The 19,661-nt window shown below is 45.9% G+C and overlaps 2 protein-coding genes across 3 annotated transcripts in view; one reads left to right on the top strand and one right to left on the bottom strand.

Moving 5' to 3' along the window:
* ezh1 (enhancer of zeste 1 polycomb repressive complex 2 subunit) overlaps positions 1 to 10,088 on the bottom strand; it is a 17,602-nt gene extending 7,514 nt beyond the window's left edge. The window contains exons 1-10 of the mRNA XM_084488194.1: positions 9,878 to 10,088; positions 8,541 to 8,843; positions 8,088 to 8,213; positions 7,410 to 7,532; positions 6,509 to 6,626; positions 5,636 to 6,043; positions 4,257 to 4,359; positions 3,733 to 3,896; positions 3,343 to 3,434; positions 2,185 to 2,347 (exon numbers count right to left, since the gene is read on the bottom strand). Of these exons, the coding sequence (XP_084344320.1) occupies positions 2,185 to 2,347; positions 3,343 to 3,434; positions 3,733 to 3,896; positions 4,257 to 4,359; positions 5,636 to 6,043; positions 6,509 to 6,626; positions 7,410 to 7,532; positions 8,088 to 8,213; positions 8,541 to 8,774 (1,531 nt within the window). The 5' untranslated portion in view covers positions 8,775 to 8,843; positions 9,878 to 10,088. The remainder of the gene's footprint in view (positions 1 to 2,184; positions 2,348 to 3,342; positions 3,435 to 3,732; positions 3,897 to 4,256; positions 4,360 to 5,635; positions 6,044 to 6,508; positions 6,627 to 7,409; positions 7,533 to 8,087; positions 8,214 to 8,540; positions 8,844 to 9,877) is intronic.
* On the top strand, positions 9,534 to 18,839 carry ramp2 (receptor (G protein-coupled) activity modifying protein 2). 2 transcript variants are annotated; one of them, XM_084488195.1, is made up of 7 exons: positions 9,534 to 9,551; positions 13,131 to 13,223; positions 13,810 to 13,872; positions 14,023 to 14,064; positions 16,324 to 16,356; positions 16,527 to 16,695; positions 17,453 to 18,839. In XM_084488195.1, exons 2-7 carry the CDS (start codon positions 13,160 to 13,162, stop codon positions 17,700 to 17,702), a joined length of 621 nt encoding a protein of 206 aa, XP_084344321.1. In that variant the 5' UTR covers positions 9,534 to 9,551; positions 13,131 to 13,159; the 3' UTR covers positions 17,703 to 18,839. The 2 variants fall into 2 exon arrangements, with proteins under 2 accessions (XP_084344321.1, XP_084344322.1); XM_084488196.1 differs by lacking the exons at positions 9,534 to 9,551; positions 13,131 to 13,223; positions 13,810 to 13,872; positions 14,023 to 14,064 and adding an exon at positions 15,138 to 15,891.
* The last annotated feature ends 822 nt before the right edge of the window (positions 18,840 to 19,661 follow it).

The following is a 19,661-nucleotide window of genomic DNA, read 5'->3' as shown; positions in this document are numbered from 1 at the left end:
CACATGCACACACACAAGCAAACGCATGCACACACAAACACCGACATGCACGCACACACACACACACACACACACACACACACACAAAGACACACACACACACAATATAGATCCAAGTTAGACTTGCTGGATATTTGAAACTCAGAGCGTACACCCACTGCTGAACACCAATAGCCCTAATGTTACTTGGCAACAGGCTGAATGCGGCATTTTTGTGGGCCTATGCTTCAGCTTTGTCGCGAATGCCTTTCTGTTTGGTCATCAGGGTTTTTTAGTTTATTAAATTTATTTTTAATAGTGCTTGCTGAGTCACCGGTGCAGAGAGTTTGGGGTTTTTCCCAAGGTGAGGAGGCTGGGGGGGGGATAAGGAATAAAGATAAGGAAGTAGAGGAAACAGGAGGAGGAACATGAGGATACTTCATTGAGAACAGAGCGGTCTCATGTCCCTCTATCTTCTCCTCGCCACATGAATGTCAACACACAAGACCGCGTGTGGGCGGGCCGCGTGTTTGAGACGCCGCTGGGAAGAGGCAAACTATAGGATAAGTTATTACAGATGTCTGTTTCTCCCTCACTCTCGGTTTCGCAAAAAATAACTCATGCGCTGCAGTTGGAAACAATTATTATAGTACCAGCAGTCCGTCCCACGCGGCTATAGAGAGCCCTGTTTGCAGGGGAGTTTGCAGGGGAGTTTAGAGGAAATGACGCCTTAAAGGTTGCATCAGCAATTCTAGGCAGAAACATAAATGATCACATTCATCTGATCTTTCCTCACTATCCGCCTAGCTGCCCGCCCAGGCCGTCAAAAGAACGCATCTCTATAGGAAGCCTATGCTCCGAGATCGTACACAAGAACAAATGGTACTACCGACCACTCAAAACCAAAATAAATAGTATTCCAACCAATCACCGACAAGGCATGGGTGGTTTTGCGCTGCGTTCATTTTACTGGATGCACGAAACACGGAGGGGGGGGGGGGGGGGCGCGAGCTGGCTCTGTTTGTTTGGGATCTCGCTTCAAATACCAACAGAAGTGACCTCACCCAACATCGCTGATACGACCTTTAATCAAACAGACACTGACTGAACCCCAAGATCAAAGGACACATGCTTACTGCCAGGTCAGAGGTGTTAATGTATTCCGGAAATATTTATCCACCATGGATTCAGTGTTTGTAGTACAAATGAAGTAGTAAGTGAAAATGAGTAAAAGGTATTTACAACCACAGAAATAACCAGGCACATGATGGAATGATATCACCATTGACCTAGCATTGTTGTCATGACATGTCATGTTGCCATGTTGCCACGTGACAACATGTCATCCCACAGATAGACAGGGTGATACAGTAGGACCGAAAGCATATGACTTTGGATTGAACAAAAAATCTGGATACTGCTACGGTATTTAGCTTTGTAGTTTAATGCCATTAATATGCTTGTCATTGCCAAGACAAAATCTGTTAAAGTGCAAAACATTTTTATTAATCTTTCTCTTTATCCTTTGAAATTCGTAATAATAACAACAATAATTCTAAGCATAATTATTTATGTTCATTGTTAAGAATACAGATCAGGTAATGTTGCCTCATAAATGTATAACCGTTATCATTGCATGTTTTGTACTTCTCATGCTTATCCCGCTTCTCATGCTTATCAGTGTTGTGCATTTTTCTACGAACTTTGAACTGAACTTAACATATTTTTAACTAAAGAACTTAGAACTTGAACTAGTTCAGATTTTGTGACATTCTGAATTGATGCTTAGGTCCAGATGACATGTTCATTAAATAGAGTTACTGCCTTAGTTGTGATGAATGAAACAGGTGTACAAATAATATCCACAACAATCTGAGATTGTAGTGATGGGCAGCAGGTAATGGAGAGGATTCATTTAAAAGATAAGCACAGAATACTCACTCCCACAGTTTTTCTTCAGTTTCTAAAAAAAACTGTTAATGAACTGAACATGAACTAGTTCAAAACTGAATTGGTGAACTACGAACGTGAATTCATTCATTTTCTTTTGTATGAACTGAATTTTGAACACATGAGTTCACGTGAAGTGTGAACTTGCACAACACTGCGTGTGTTTTCCCCTATTCCCATGTTAACGAAACCCGTGTGCAAATTTTTTGTCCGATGCGCTTCATCCGACCCAGCTCCCGGTCTGGGCGACGGTACCTGAGGAGGAGGTGTTTTCGTGGTCGCTGTCCCCGTCCTTGCCCTCCTCGAGGGACCCCGACGGCCCGGGACAGCTGAGGCTGGGCGGCCGCGGCTGCTTCCGCCGTCTCCGGGACCTTTGGGAGCGAAGCATGTACTGATCCGCAAACTCCTTCGCCCCTTTCTGCAGCAGAGGAGCCCCCACACACACACACACCACAGGACAGCCGTTACAAGACGAGAGAGAGAGGGAGGGGGAGAGGGGGGGAGAGAGAGAGAGAGAGAGAGAGAGAGGGGGGGCGGGGAGGGAGAGAGAGGAGAGTGGGGGGGGGGGGGGGAGGGAGAGAGAGAGAGAGAGAGAGAGAGAGAGAGAGAGAGAGAGGGGGTGTGGGGAGGGAGAGAGAGAGAGAGAGAGAGAGAGAGAGAGAGAGAGAGAGAGAGAGCGAGAGAGAGAGAGAGAGGGGGGGAGGGTGGGGAAGTCGAGATATCTACAGTAGTAAAGGTGTTTTTTTTTCTTTTAATTTGTAGAGCTTGATGTATTACTACAAGCGGCAGGGCTCTGAACTCCCACTATGGCCAAGCAGGAGAAATTGATTGCACAGTAATGTACGAGAAAAGTGTCAAACAAATGTTGCGTATATTTTATGATAAAGGAGAGGGGGGGGCAGGTCAGGGAGGAGAACCATTGAGGTAGATCTAGTAGATTACTAGATAGATCGATCTAGTAGATACTAGATAGATCGAGTGTTAATGCCTGCCAAAGGGCTCTGGGTTCAAAGCCCAATGTCCACAGTCTACCAAAGAAGTAGGCATCCCTGAGGCCTTTAAAAATGTATAAAAGGGTTAAAGGGGACATATTATACCACCAGGTGTGAGTGTGATTAGCCGTTACGAGCCGTTTTGAAAATGTGCCGCTTCTGACATCACAGGTGGGCGTGTCCCCCTAGACGTGTGACGGATAGATGAGCAACGTTTGCTACGGTCCACTGGGTAGGCTGGCGGACTGATCTATCCAAGCAACACATCTAGGGGGACACGCCCACCGGCGATTTCAGAAGCGGCACACTTTCAAAGCGGCTTGTAACGGCTAATCACACTCACACCTGGTGGTGTAATATGTCCCCTTTAAGAGTGTCAAGAAATAAGAGGTTGAGGAAGCACGGGGGGGCTGAACAGAACCTGCAGAAGAAAGCAGTCGGCGCCACATGGCTCCGTCTCGATGCGGATCTCCTTATTCTTCCTCTTGTAAACGTTGGGGGAGGCATGGAAAGCTGGGAGACGGAAAAAGAAAGACAGACGGAACAATTCAATACAGCACACACACACACACACAGCGCTATCTAAACATCAACAGCTGGCTGTTTGACTTCCGGACGGAAGTTCTGTTTCGAATCCCAGCGTAGTCTGCAGTCTACCTGAAATCAATCTGTTTGAATCAAAACTCTGCTAATAACAATACGTGCTTAAAGCATAGACAGCTATATGCCTGAGACAACACAAAAAAAAAGATAATATCCCCTTGATAAAGTGTGTGAGTTGTGCAGTTAGATGTATTGAAAGGAGTATTACGGTGAAGGAAGCAGTCGTATTTGAAGCAGCGTCTGCAGAAGAGGGTGTGGAACGAATGCAGCGACTGCTCCCGCTGCACAGACTTGGCAAAGGGCCCGTCTATGTTGGGGGTGCAGAGGGGGGGCAGCTTCACCGGGCTGGCCGGCTCCAGGAGGTCTTTGTATCTGCACAGGTTGGAGAAGATATACTAGTTCACATCCACACGCTGAAACACTGTAGCACCCAACAACAACAACAACTTGAAAAAGGGAAAACCGCACCTTGGAGAGAGAGTTTATCTAACTGTGAATTTCCGTCTCTACTTTCATTTTGTGAAGAATATATTTGTTTTGAAAAGGGTTCTTTTAGTCTCCCTGAGTGTGTGGGAGACTCTTTCAGATGCCGATGGAACTGCCTCTTTTCTTTTTCTCTTTCAGAGAGCATGAGAAGGAAGCACGGCCATTATTACTGTCCTTGCGTCGCCATGGTGAACGCTAGGCAACCCCACAGGGTTCACTATTGTGCCGGCCGCGTTCTCCTCTTACTTTTCCTTCAGCTCCTCCATGGTGCCTTTGTAGGGGAACATGGAGGCGATGGCGGTGAATATCTTGTCGTGGGGGATCTTCTTGGTGCACGACGCGTCCCTCACTGCAGACGATGGGGCGGCGACGACAAGAAAAAAATACATAAATACATAAAGTAAGTATGAATATGTAAATACATATTTTGAAATATTTATAGAAATACGTAAACATACAATCTGCTTACATTTATAATAAATAATAAAAATACAAATAATGTTATGTTAACCATTATTAAAGGTCCAGTGTGTAAAATTGAGCAGGCCACTAGCGGTGAGGTTGCAGATTGCAACCGACTGAATAACCTCTCTGCACCCCTCCCTTCCCAACGACTACTGTGGCCTGTGATGGTCTGTGTTGGCGGTTTTCATTAAGTACTTCCAAAATGATGGAATCAATCCGTATGAAATGATGAGGTTCTTTGATAGATTTATGAATTGTATTTCGTAGTGAAGTCTGTAAATGATAGGTCTATAGCTCCTTTTACATTAAACGTGATGATTATTATTTTTTTCTCCCATCTCAATAATGCCTTTTACGTTTCGCACACACAGTCCTCTTATTGCATCCATCATGGTAAACGACATCCAAATAACTATAATTATCTCTATCTGTTATACGTATTGATCGTTCACCTCGCTAGCAGTCTGCACTCCAAGCCAATGCTTACTTGCACTGCGGTACTTGACTAAAGGTTGCCTTTGATAACATGACGGTGGGCAGTTGTATTGCTACAGTTTTCTTTTGAATACCAACTTTGTCCGAAAAGAGATTTTAGTTAGTTTAAGTTATTGAACATGGAAACACATAGAAAGTGAAAGTAAAAGTAACATTTCATTTCGGGTCGTTCAGGTCAGCAATAATTATAATAAAAAAAATGGATATCCTTTCCTCAGAGTAGACGGTGACTTGTGTGTCAAAGTTGATGCGAGGGCGAAATCATAAGCTTGCAACCTCTGTTGTTTTTCCCGTACAGCTCGGTGAGAGCTGCCCGGTCAGATTCGGTTATAAGAGCCGGGCGGTATCGGTGTCACGGACAAACAGGTTCTCTCACGCACACGGGACACGGCGTCCATTTCAAAGTAAACAATCCCACTGGCGGGAGCCGCCGTCGCAGGGGGTAACCTGCTGCTGCCACCTGTGTGCCGTGTGTAAGTGAACAGAGCCCACTTTGTTTGGACAGTGACCTACTTGCTGGCTCGTACAGTGTCCGATGTAGGACAGCGAGTGCACACGGGCACACGGCACTCCCTGGCCCTCTGTTCATTCACCCGCGTTAAAAAAATAAAAAAATAAAATTAAACCGTCTGGCTTCAAAACCAAAACAAAAAGAAAAAAATCACCTTCTGCGATGCTCCTCCTCTTCCTCCGGAGGAAGGTGGTGGTGAAGACGGGCCCCGTCTTGGTCTCCTCCGAGCCCTCCGCCGAGCTCCTCCTCAGAGCCCTCTCCTCCTCCTTCTTCACCATCACCACCGCCGCCACCTCCTCGGCAGAGCTCCTCCCCAGAGCCCTCTCCTCCTCCTCTTTCTTCACCACGACCACAGCCGCCGCCGCCGCCGCCACCGCCTCCTCCTCCGCCGCCGCCGCCGCCGTCGCCGCCGTCGCCGCCGCCGCCGCCGCCGCCGCCGTCGTCGTCATCATCGGCTGCTCTTCCTCCTCCCCCACCTCCTCCTCCTCCTCCTCCAGGTCGGGGTACTGGCTCAGCGCCTCCACCAGCTCCTTGAAGATCTCATCGTTGATGAACCCCCCTTCTGGGAAAACACCGCAAGCGTGCCCACTCATGAGGTCATCACCTGTTCCTCGACATTGACGTCATCGTATCCTCTCCGTGCATTGCCGTGCAGCCTTTGGCAGGAACAATGGGGGTGCTGTGAGTCATCGCTTTACGCTGCACTCCGCACACCGTCACCGCTACACATTTCAGGGAAATCGTTGCCATGACAGGATAACGGATATGCTAATATTAAGTTAAAATGGCTCTCACCAGGTCACCACTCAACCCGGGGTTGAAAATGTGTGATCAAATGTGTGATCTCCAAAGTTAATAGCTTTGAATTCAATTTGGATCCCTCATAATTGCCTTTAGCTAACGTACAGTGAATTCATAATGGTCATCGCCATTGTAAATCAAGGTTTTTTATCCGAGCAGATGGAATGGATGGAGACTGATGTGTCGTCGAGAGCTCGGGCACACACACACACACACACACACGCACCCCTGTCGCCATGGACACCGTCGTAGTTGTCTATGAGCTCCTCCAGGAAGGCCTCGTCCTGCTCCAGCACCTCGTCGCCCATATAAGGGATGTTGTGGAGGAAGGTCTCGTCTTCTACCTGCGGACAGCACGGTGTCACACACACACGCACGCACGCACGCACGCACGCACGCACACACACACACACACACACACACACACACACACACACACACACACACACACACACACACACACACACACACACACACACACACACACACACACACACACGAATCTATCGGTGTGAATTGCACCTTGGAGCCAGGCACCAGGGCCAGCAGCAGAGGAGGACAACACATAGAAAGTGAAAGTGAAAGCATTTCACTTCAGGTCAATTCTGCCCAAAGCAATAATAGCAAAACTCAAAAGGTGCAAATATTGAGCCGGCAAATGTATCACTGGAGTAAAACCAAAACAATAAGATGGCAGGAATTGGAAATGTTTCATCAATGGTAGCTGGTGACACCATGGCTTGCTGAGGATGTTTTGACCAAACTAGCAGCTAGAATACTGATACTATGACTTTCATGTTATATTACGTTCTACTATTGTATGTTTAACATATGTATTAATATAAGGTTAATAGATGGTTTATTAAGGTTATTCAGTTCAAAGAAATAATATAGTGGCTTACATCTATGGTATCTAAAGTATTGTTATTCAGTTTGATAGTAATAAGTATCTATATATAATAAGTTTGATAGTAATAAGTATCTATATAAAGTATTAATAAGTATTATCATCATCATCATCATCATCATCATCACCATCATCATCATCAGCATCATCATCATCATTATCATCAACCGTTATTGCTATTACAATATTACAATACCATTATATTCCATATGTTGTTTACCATATAGTTATGCTGCAGAGGGGACCAGGAATACATGAAGGGGATCCCGGCCACGGTAGTCAGGGTACGCATGGGAATGGCCTGCGTCTTGAATCCCGTGTAGCCAGACTCCACCGTACACATCTGGAGAAGAGACCGCAAGAAGAAGGAGAATCCAAAGCTGTAACAATCCAGGCCATAACATACCGTCTTCCCCCCACATCACAGAGAAACACACCCAGCGAAACACATGCCGCTGACACCTTGCCAGCGACTGAGAGTGCTTTTCTTTGGAAATCTCAGAGTGCTCCACAGGGATACAACAGAACATACAAGAAAAATAAAACACTATCTAGAAACGAACTGGGACGAAGTAAATGCCTTCCTTTATAAAACAATATTTACGAATAATTATAATGGCTATCACACGTTACTGCCAGGTGTGTGTGTGTGTGTGTGTGTGTGTGTGTGTGTGTGTGTGCGCGCGCGTGTGTGTGTGTGTGTGTTTGTGGGTGGGGGAGTGGCACTCAAGACTCGGAGCAGCTCAGACTTGCATGTAATGCATCTATGCTGCGGATTTCTTCTTTTTATTTTTCCCACAGAGCGGCTTCCAAACAGGCCAGCACAATAAAACAAGTGGTCTACCCGTCGAGACACAAGCGCGCGTAATGACGAAGGAAGCCAGACATGACAAAACACCTTCTTGCTGGGCAGAGATCCACTGGCGGTCGACCGCGGGACCGGCTGAAGCCTGAGTTTGGACCATTCATTGTTCAGGATGTTTGTCTTCTCCTCGATCTTTTTGCTGTTGGACACAAACAGGGCCTGGAAATAAACGAAGAACAGGAAACAATGAGGAGCTTTGTAACCGTCTCGCTCTTTGCAGTGATTGAAATTCAGACTATATCCCTGTTACTACTGACTATTACCATATTTGACAACTTCTATTACTATTTGGACATTTGGCATACTTTATCCAAATAAAATATATTCATATAAATTCTGATCCATCTCATTTGAGGATCAGGTAGGGGGTAGGGCTGTCTCGGACGCCTAGGTTACAGGTAAAGACATTGCAGGAATTGAACCCGGTACTTTTCGGCTGACCCGGTCATCATCAACCCAAGAAAAGGGGGCCAGGCCGGGCCTCACCTTGACCTCCTCCACCTTCTTGAGGCGCTTGAGCTGGCGAAGGCGCATGTACTCAGACTTCACCCTCCTCCTCCACTCCAGCAGGCTCCGGGAGGGGGGTGCATTATTGGACGCCGGCGGGGGCCTGGAGACGGCGGGCGTGGGACCAGACGCCAGCGCCGGCACTGCTGCTGCTGCTGCTGCTGCCGCTGCTGCTGCTGCTGCTACTGCTGCTGCTGCTGCTGTTTCCTCCATGCTTCTGTGGAGCTACGATGTGGTGATGTGGGGACCCAGCAGAATGCCACTGAGGTTCAGGGCGCATTCCTGGAAAGCCCCAAGAAAAAACAGAGTCAAAGTTCTGCCCATGATGACATCGCTTTTCCTCTTAGAGTTAGCGGAGCAACACCGCAATTTCAATACCAGCAATTTTTGTACCATATCATTAGTTATTGTTTTTTTTTCTTCCAGAAAAATAAACCTCATCTGATTCAGTTGAGATTATTTTTTTTCTGCCCACAAAACAATGTGAGGTAGCTCACATTGTTTTGTGACACAAATCCGCGCACGCTCGCACACACACACACACACACGCACATACACGCACACACACACACACACACACACACACACACACACACACACACACACACACACACACACACACACACACACACACACACACACACACACATTGCTGTGCGGTCATTGCAACGACTGCCCCCATCTGTTGGCACAACAACACTGACGTAACACATCCAAAGCGTTTTATACACTGTCATTTCAAAATGGGCCTACGCTTGGCGGATTAGTACATATGTGTTGTGTACGTCACTCGTCCTCGTCTATGTATTGCAGGTTAAAGTAAAGAAGGTAGTTTAGAGCTATATCTAACAGAAACAGTCACACATATCCAACACACACACACACACGCGCGCACACTCATTGCTCAGAAGTGGGCGTGTCCCGTGTGAAAGGCAACACGAAAGCAGAAAGTGCGTAGCAGTAGTTTTCTACATTTGCCTAACCGCCATGGTAAATATATTCCTGTATGATTAGTCAATGCAGATGTAGAATTAATTATCGAGTCTATAAATCGATAATTATCCTTCCAAATGCAACGTGTGCTTGGCTTACGGGGAGAGGGCGATCTTCCGTCACATATGTGAAGTGCTTTAAATCAGTCATGAAATTAAAGGCTACGCTTTTATGAATCTGGAAATATATTCTTTACTTCACAATCATCGTACCGATGTCCATGCAAAAGCTCTGTACGGACATTGCATTCGTAAGGACGCGCACAGTCTACACACATTGCAGCCCATTCCTGCCAATAGCCAACGTGTCGCAGTTGCAAATACCTTAAAAATCCTCGTGTGTGTGTGTGCGTGGAGATGAAGTCCCCCTTCCTTAGGCAATGAACGCTATCTTTGTATTCTCAATATGTCGCAGATCCCGTCTCTAAACAGCGAGATGATCGCGGAATCCCTACGTTGTCCACAGGCATGGTGCGATTTGTTTTCGTAGCGTAACCATGTTTAAACCTGCGCACTTAGCTCAGTTGTAGCAGCGGCAGTCTTAACGGATAGTGACGTCCTTATTATGACCATAGCCTACCAGAGGCGGAATCCGTCTGGAGCGAGAGGAGGAGGCGGAGGAGGAGGAGGAGGCGGAGGAGGAGGTGCGCCACAGCAGCATAGGCATTTAGGCTGCAAAATAGACACACTGCACACGTCTGTTTCACCAACGTGGGGAGAAATAAACAAGAAACGGGGATCATGCTTGGAACATGCAACATAGAAATTGCACCATTATAGGAACCATAGCCTATCACACCTTTACACGAGCCGAATTCATTTGTAGTCTATTTCTTAAGGTATCATCCTAAAGTGATTTAAACGTGAAAAACATTTGCAACTTTAAAATAATGACGATTTATTGACAGATGTAGATCTAAAGTATGTGACCACCGCTTCCCTTGTGTTGCCCTAAACCACCTCTAGGGAGAGCAACTATTCCGTTTTTGAGAGGTTGGTACTGTTTAGCGCTGGGCCGAGTCACAAGGCGTTGCCAGGGTGTCAATTCCCGACAGCTTTGCAGACGAGGTTACTGCTGTTGACACGCATGCGTAACAGCGCCAAAGACACAGACAGTCATGCCCTCTATAACTACATTCAAGCCGTTTCGTTGTTTTTGTCGTCCCAAGTTTTTTTTTATTAAATATTCTGCATATTTAGCTGCTATAATTCAAATAATTATGTTGTTACTATGTTATACTAATTCATTCAGATTTTCTGCACTGTAGGCCTACAAAAAACATTTGATTTATCCAGCTATTTATTACCTTACATTAAGCCTATTCATGATTTTATATAGTTCGCAAACCCCTTGTAATTTATTTGGGACAATTACCAATAGCCAATATATATGTCTATATTTCTTATAATATTTTAGATATATTGGTTGCCCTGCTCAAACAGCAGAGGGCCCTGTTGAGTCAACATTTCAACCCATTCAAATATCCACACACCCACAAAGAAAACTGTGAACAGTAAACACCCTGATTCAGTTGGCTCCTCAAATCCACAATGATGGTCCGATCAAATCCTAATATACAACTCATATAATCCTTATTAAATAGATCATAAACGGCTGTTAAGCATTTATACTGTACAAATATTAGGCCTATAGACCATTACTTATAAGAGTGTTGTTATATACTTAATAGTATTATTGGCTGTGTGTGAGGACTGACATTATATGTACATGTCAACACTGGACATCAAAGCCAAAGCAGACGAGCATATGACAGCGCATGGTGGAGTTCATTAGGTTTAATGTAAACGGTGTTTATCTTGGCTTGCAACAGTGTGGGGGCCTGTTATCTTCAAACGAGTTTAACCAGCTCGAAAATGAAGAAATCAGCCGAGGAAAAGATTATGTTAATGTGTTGATGCGTGTTGAATTGATGGTGCATGCGTGTGTGTGTGTGTGTGTGTGTGTGTGTGTGTGTGTGACGTGTGACGTGTGTGTGTGTGTGTGTGTGTGTGTGTGTGTGTGTGTGTGAGAGACGTGTGTGTGTGTGTGTGTGTGTGTGTGTGTGCGTACGTGCGCTTCTGTTGTGAGTGCGTTTTTGTGCGTGTATTTCAGCTGATTTTGCGTGTATGTGCATGAATGTTTATCCCTGTGTTTGTGTGGCGTGGTTCGGGGAATTTGAGTTTATCAAAATATAAATGTGGAAGCAATTTTGGCCCTGGGTTCTATGGCCCCAGCGGCTGAACGGGGCTACACTCTCAGTGGCTGTCGACTCGTCTCCTCCCTGTCCAGACGCAAGGCTCCCTCCGCGGACCGTAGTACTACGCACGGCCACGGTGGGCGGGCTGACGCGCAATGCTGATGCCGGTCACTGATCCTCAGGCGTGTTTGCTTCTAAACATTTTGTAGTATAGACAACGTCATGTTATCTTAAAGGAACCCAGTCCGGTCGATGTATTTGTGGAGGGTTGACCTAACCTGGGAGGACAACACTCCCCCGCACTTATAGTTTACAGCGTACTCGCATAGCCATTTAAATATGTATTTAAATATAATACATAGTATAGTGGGCATAGCTCCTCCTCCCTATTCCAGCCCTCAGGTGGCTCAGACAGCATCTGTTATTGTGCAATTGATGTTGTGTTATTCTATACAGTGTTATTTCATGTTGAGTTCAATTAAGTTATACTTGGTATTGTTATCTTATAATATGTTACCATATGTGACGCTACAGTTAATCAAAAATAATGAAAGAAAGAAAGAAATAAACTAAAGCCAGAGCAAGAGGGTGGAGTGAGTTAACCTACAACCCGGCAGAGAGAGAGAGAGGTGATGGATGGAGAGATAGAGTGAGAGAGACAGAGTGTGAAGTGAAAGGGAGGGAGAGAGAGACAGAGAGAGAGTGATTGAGGGAGAGAGAGACATGGTGTGAGGTGAAAGGGAGGGAGAGAGAGACAGAGAGGCCAAGAGAGGGAGAGCGAGAGAGAGAGATGGTGGTCTGTTATTGTGCAATTGATGTTATGTTATTCTATACAATGTTATTTTATATTGGGTTAAATTAAGTTATATTTGGTATTGCTATATTATGCTATGTTATGTTATGATGTGCTACGCTAAAGTTAATAGAAGAAAGAAAAGAAGAAAGAAATATAGAAAGAAACTAAAGCCAATGCGAGAGGGTGGAGTAAGTTGACCTTCAACACAGGAGAGAGGTGAGAGAGAGAGAGAGAGAGAGAGAGAGAGAGAGAGAGAGAGAGAGAGAGAGAGAGAGAGAGAGAGAGAGAGAGAGAGAGAGAGACAGAGTGAGAGGTGAGAGGGAGGCAGAGAGAGACAGAGACAGGGTGAGAGAGAGGGAGAGAGAGAGACATAGGTGGTGGTAGGTCATTGGACCACAGAAGTTCTTCCCTTATCAGGGGCTCTCTCTCTCTCTCTCTCTCTCTCTCTCTCTCTCTCTCTCTCTCTCTCTCTGTCCCATTATGGGAGTCTGCACAGGACGCCCATCCTAGGAAATCAGAGCTTCCTGTTGTTTTATAGACCCTTCCTGAAGAAAGGGTGAGATATGTAATCGCTATCCACCAGGGAAGCAGAGCAGACCAGTGTCAGACACAATGACAAGCAGGGATTGTTCCTCTTCTTGGTTCTCCTGGTGGAGTGTGGCTCTTCTCTTCTGGGGTAAGTACAGAGTGTGTGTGTGTGTGTGTGTGTGTGTGTGTGTGTGAAGCCACAGGTCCTCGGTCAGGGGCTGGAGACAGAGAAGTGGCCCCAGTCTCTTGGCCTCTAGCTCACCTCTAAGGTGGAATGCTTTGGTCCGTTTTAATGAGCCGACCACTTCGTAAGGAGCTCAGCTAGTCCCATGATTTGTATTTGTTTATCTCTCACATTTTTTGTAATCGTTGACTCGTCTACAATATTTCTGACCGGTTGTGTTTCTTAACTCTCAAGAGTGGAAAAAACTCAATTCATTGAATGTGATGAAAATAGTTGCTTTTTTACATTTTGTTCTGAGGTTCTCTGTGCAGTTCCTATTACAATATTATTAATCATAACATTGTGATTGTTATTGTGTTCTCTGCAGGTTGAAATATCTTACATGATGTACGATGGTGTTTTTGGTTTCAGCTTCATTTCCTAGTTAATATGCTGAGTTGAATGTATATTTATTGAAAAAATAATAATAATAATAATAATAACAATTAAGTATTAATACTCTCTATTCGTCTATAATCTCAAATATTATGTATTTTGTGTCCATTGGCAGGGACTACAACAGTCGGCAGCTTAGTTAACCAGGAGTTTGACAATCTACAATTCACAACACCTGGTACGTTGCATTGTTTACACTATCAACCCCATGGCTGAGGAGACTCACGTCATATTGGTTGTGAACAACATAGACTACATCTAAACCATAAGGCCATGATTAAATTATTTAAATAGATTATAAATATTCCCCTGTTTTTTCTTCCCACAGGTAACTATCTCATCGAGGGGGCGGCAGCCAACAATACCAACGGTAAGTTTCACGTTTTTAAGTAATTTTATGGCAACAGTTTTTCCCATCCCGATTGAGATCTCCTTGAAATTATTTTCAGTGACGGTTTCCCCATGCTAGATCATCTCGATCAGCACATTAATCAGATACGATGACGCTGGTTAAGATCAGCAAGGGGGATTTCAATCTAATTCCTTGGACACATTTTCAATGAACACGAACGGTCTAGGTTGGGGGGCTGACAAATTCATGGAAATGCGTTTGCCAAACCACGATGACACGGTGCCAGCGTATTGCAATGTGTTCTTAGACAGAAAGCTCCTGGGGAGGTCCCCTATCCCGAGCGCACAGCAGGGGGTGGGGGGGGGGGGGGGGGGGTGGGGGGGGGGGGGGGGGGGGGGGGGGCAGCAGCAGGGGATGCAAGATTTTCAATTGTTTGGGATCAAAGGTTAACCGAAACTTTATTAGGAGCAGCCTCCCACCTGGCTGCACTTCCTGTGCTTGTTCGTCATTCACCCCACGCGCCATCGCCGTTCGACGCATGAACTCTGAATTGTGAAACAACTGGAGCTGTGGAAAGCCGCCTCCACACCCCTCCACCCTCTCCCCCTTTCCTCCCCCCTCCTTGCTCCCCTGCTCCCCCTTTTCGGTTCCTCTTTTTCTGTGCCTTCCCTTTTTTTTTTCTTTTCACCCCTCTCACGCCTCCCCCCCCCCCCCCAACCCCCCCACCTCCCACCCAAACCCAGACCCTGTGCTCCTCCTCTGCCGAAAAGACACATTTCCTGATGTCATTACTAAATCAAAACGTTGCTCAGCAAACAGATGTTGTGCGAGAGGCCCAACATGTGGACACCGTGACGTAGATTAACATGTTTTTCCCCGAGAAAAAGCCGCATGCATTTTCGTGTTCTTTCACACGGCAAATAGCCTACGTGTCTCTCTCTTTTTTTCTGACCGGGAGATGTGGTTCAATGACTACAAGGTACAAAATGAGCCATAAATCTCCAAAATGAAGCTGGTGCTCACAGCCATGAGCAGCGGTTCATCCCACGCCGGGCCAGAGTCGTCACCTCTCAGTTTCATTCAGTGTTTGCTTTTTCTTTGTCTTCTTTTTTCCACTAGCTTGTGTAAGTAGGTTTTTTTTTAAAAAAAACAGCTGGCTGACAATCCCATCCAGGTTTTGTTCAACAACCTGAATAGGAAACCATGGGCCCACACAGCACACCGTGCAGAGTCTCGATCACATCCTCCCTTAAACACTGAGCCCTAAATGTTTACTTATGTTTCCTATTTGGAGGAGACAGCCCAAAAAGGCAAATAAATCACATGCTGTGAGTCGGCCAGGCCTTCAACTGTGAGACTTAAAAAGCAGAACAAGAGTTAAAGACTAAAGGGTTTTCAGATGTGCGGCCAGCAGCCCCTGCCTTGGTGTGTGTGTGTGTGTGCGCTCCTTTTTTTATTTGGGAGAATGGAGAGAGACACGACAATCTTTGCAGCCTCCACCCCTTTCAAAGGCACCAAAGAAATCCTAAAGAAATGTGAATTGGGGAGAGGGGAAGAGCTGTTGCCAAGGCGCAGGGGCAGGGCAAGACGGGAGAACGTCGGGAGAACATCTGGTAACCGTGGGTAACACCACTCTGGACATCTGGTGACGGAAGGTTACTTTGTGTCTCTCTTCCACCCCGGCGGGTTTCCTGTTATGCCTCGGCTCGCTCTCGGGGAGAAGTTAGCAGCTCGCCGCGTAGATGGCCGTCGCTTTTCGCGGAACGCAGCGCAGCGCCGCTCGCTCTCTCCCTGACATGAAGGGAGTGCTCGGTCTCCTGGGCGTGCTCCTCTCGGTTCTCGCTGGTGAGTGTGTGGTCTGACTCTCCCACCCCCCCCTCCACCCCTATCCCCCCCTCCCCCCTCCCCCCCCCTCAGCGTCCACCCCCCCACACCCCCTTTCCCTCACCCTGCTTTCCTCCCCGGCGCTGCAGTGTTACCGTAGGCCCGGGCCGGTGCCTCTCGTGGGACGTTCCAGACGGTCAGAGTTGAATCCGCTTTAGAATAACAACGTGGCGTTGAAGCGCGGTGCCGGTCGATGTGTGTTCCCGTCTTGTTTAGTGATGTTATTTGTTTATTGGGGGAACATTGATGACCGTGACATGTCATTTTCTGTCGGGTTGTAAATATAACAGCTGTCGCTGTAAAGTTCGCCACCCCAATTCTCCTTAACAAAATGTGTTGTTTTCTACTTATGACTGTTAAAACCAAGCGACTGATCTACACTTTCCTCTTTAGAAAGCAGTCATGGAGAGTCCATCACAATACCCAGTAAGATCATCATCTTTACTTATTTGAGCACTGCAAATGCTGCATGGAATGAATACCATTTCTTTCATATCATTTTTTTTACTATTTTCTTGAAATGATGGTTCCTCTCATGAAAGACATACACCAAGCATACACCAACAATGCACATTCCCTCTATCCGTTTCATTCAGACTGTGGGAACAAGACACACAACTGTGAAGTGTTCTGCGAAACCTGCCATGGCTGGGACCAAATGTTTTGCCTCTCGCTGCTGATAGAACAAGTGTGCCATCTCCCTTTTCAAGCCAAGATGGATCTGCACAACAGCACTGACTGGTGTGTCTGGAGTAATGTGAGGAGGTAAGAACTCTTGTGTTGACATGCCTTCAGGGACCACTCAACAGCAACATACGGTTAAGAACCACAAGGGGGAATGAACAAAGATGGGGGTCACATTATGGATGCTCACGGCAAGTAGGTAGGAGATGTTTCAGGGTCTTGATCTGGGACGGTTGCTTTGGGATTGAAACTAAGCCTCCTCTTCATTAGACCCAGAGATGAGCAAAACCAAAATGTGGGCAGATGGTGTGCCATTGGCCCATTTTGAGTGTTCAAGTTGTTCAAGGTCACATTTTTTTTTTTTTTACAGTTTTACAGTTTTAAGTCTCTCCTTTTATGCTTTCACTCGCTCTGTCTCACTCTCTTTCCCTCTCCCTCTTTTCTTTTTTGCGCTCTCTCCCCCCTATCTCTCTCTCTTTTTTGTTCTCTCTCTCTGCCCTCTCGCTCTCCTTATGTCACTCTCTCCCCCTCCCCCTCTCTCTCAATACCTCCCTCGAACCTTCTCTCCCTCTCTATCCTATCTCTCTCGCTCTCTCTCTCTTTCTCTCTCTCTCTCTCTCTCTCTCTTTCTCTCTCTCTCTCTCTCTCTTTATCTTTCTCTATCTCTCTCCCCTCTCTCTCTCCCTTGCCTCTCTCCCTCTATCTCTCTCCTTCTCCCTCTCCCTCTCTCTCTATATCTCCCTCTCTCCTGTCCTCCCTTTCTCTCTCCCGGTCTCCCTCTCCCCTCTCTCCCCCTCTCTCTCTCTCTCCACCTACGTCTCTCTATCCGTGAATGCAGTGCATACAACAACTTCACCATCTGCACCGAGGAGATTGCAGAGTGTCTCTTGATCCCGTGGCCCAACCCGATGGTGGAGGACATGTTCCTGAAGATCCACGCCACCTACTTCCACGACTGCCCCACCGAGGAGCTGAGCGACCCCCCGCCGAGCATCGTCTTCGCCCTGGTCATGACCCCCATCTGCCTGATCCCCGTCATGGTGGTGCTGGTGGTGCTGAAGACCAAGAACGGAGACGGGAGCTCCTGAGGACGGAACGCAGAGACCTCAGATCTCAACGTCTCCGGAAATAATGATGTCAACCAGAAATAACGACATACCATCTCCCATTATGCGTGAATATGTGTGAATACCCACCGTCAGGTCTTTTTTTAACATGAGAAAAAACCTTTAGTGTACTGATGTGATTCCATAGAATGGACTAAAACTCCCAACTCCCCTCACACCATTGGAGGGGACTCAACCTGGATAACTTGCAAACGTGGGAATTCGGTGTTTGCCGTTTTTGTTCCCTATTTCAGACTTTTTCCATGCCAATGGCGCCACGACGGGCGGACTCTGTGTCCATTACCGAAAACATGCTAGCTTGATTTAAATGAAATGATGCCTAGCAGATGTAAAAGTATCTACTTGGAAATGAGCATAACATAGCGATAATCAGAAAGCGGTTCCTAGGAACAAGATCAACTCTCGGCAATCACCGCAATGCACTGAATTTGAATGAACAACTTTAGGTGAGAACATGGTGTTGTCACAGCAGTCTATGTGAGATGTAATGAGAAGGATTTAGAGAGGCGTCACATGGAGACTGGAGCAAAACTCTTCATATGATGAATTACTTAATCTTAGTATCAAGATGACAAAAGCTCTCAGGCTTGCAAAGCTTAAGACAAAGTGTAAGGATGTTCCCAGAGCTGATGTATACGACAACATTGTTGTACGAGGGATGATTATTTAAAGCTGCACTAAGCCAGTTTCCTCCATAGCTGTGCTAGTTCCGTAATGAGCTGAGCCAATCCCTAAACCATAGAAACATTAACCACTTTGAAATCGACGTGGGACCCACACTGTATAGGACACAATAGCAAGAACTTATTTAAATATTCAACCTCAAATGAATGTATGTTATTTTATCTTAAACATATTTAAGAAACCACTCATCATATGAATCTTGATATGTTTTAAAATGTATAGTACTCTCTTTTTTGACAGGGATGCGACAGGGCACATGTTAGGTCAAGTCGGCCGTAGTAGGCTACATAGGAAGGTGTGGGCCAGTGTTGGTCACTTAACCTTTAGCGTCACAATGGATGGAAAAGCCAACTCTTAAGACATGTCTTCCAGGTACAGACCTCTGAAGAATAAGTCCCGCCTCCGAGGCTCCCGGTTCCCTCGGTCAAATGTCTATGATCGTACATAACAAACTCTGTAGGTGGCGAAGAAGTAAAAGCTATGTCACGTTTTGAACTACACACTTTTTCCATCTAGTTTCAACTGCGTTTTTGGATTGTCTGTGCCGTTGAAGTAGTAAACGATTATTAATGCTAAAAATAAAAATATTAATGCTAAAAATCCAAAAAGCCAGTCGAAACTAGATGGAAAAAGTGTGTAGTTCAAAACGTGATGCAGCTTTTACTTCTTCGCCACCTACAGAGTTTGCTATGTACGATCATTCAAAAACCCCATGTTATTTCCCATAGACATTTGACCGAGGGAACCGGGAGCCTCAAAGGCGGGACTTATTCTTCAGAGGTCTATTGTCCCTGTGATAGAGGATCCTCCCATCCTCCCCACCACACAATGACAACCCTCACTGCCTCGCGATGTGCAAACCGAAGCGTATTGTAAAGCGTATCTACACCTTGACCTTCTTAGATTTCAGACGTGGAGACGTAAACACGCTTCTGTAACACTGAGCAATGACAAAAGAGATACCTGTTATACCTGGTTATCGTTGGCTTAAGTGATTATCTGTTCTATTATTTTAGTGGTATTATTCTTGAAGGACAACAAAGCCGCTGAAAAGTGACTTTCACATTTGAAAAAAAAAAAAAAGAAATATGTACATCTATTTTAATATTCTATCGTCGTCCGGGCAAACTGGAGTAGGCCTATGTTTTTTTTCTCACACAACCGCGTACATTTTGTGTGAGTGACTTTACTGGATGTCAGATTTTTACGCATTTGTTGTTAGAGAGATTATCTTGT

This window comes from Micromesistius poutassou (genome assembly GCF_964030765.1).
Source record: "Micromesistius poutassou genome assembly, chromosome: 1".
NCBI lineage: Eukaryota > Metazoa > Chordata > Actinopteri > Gadiformes > Gadidae > Micromesistius > Micromesistius poutassou.
Note: the sequence above shows the minus strand (reverse complement) of the source record. Positions and strands in the feature narration are given on the sequence as shown.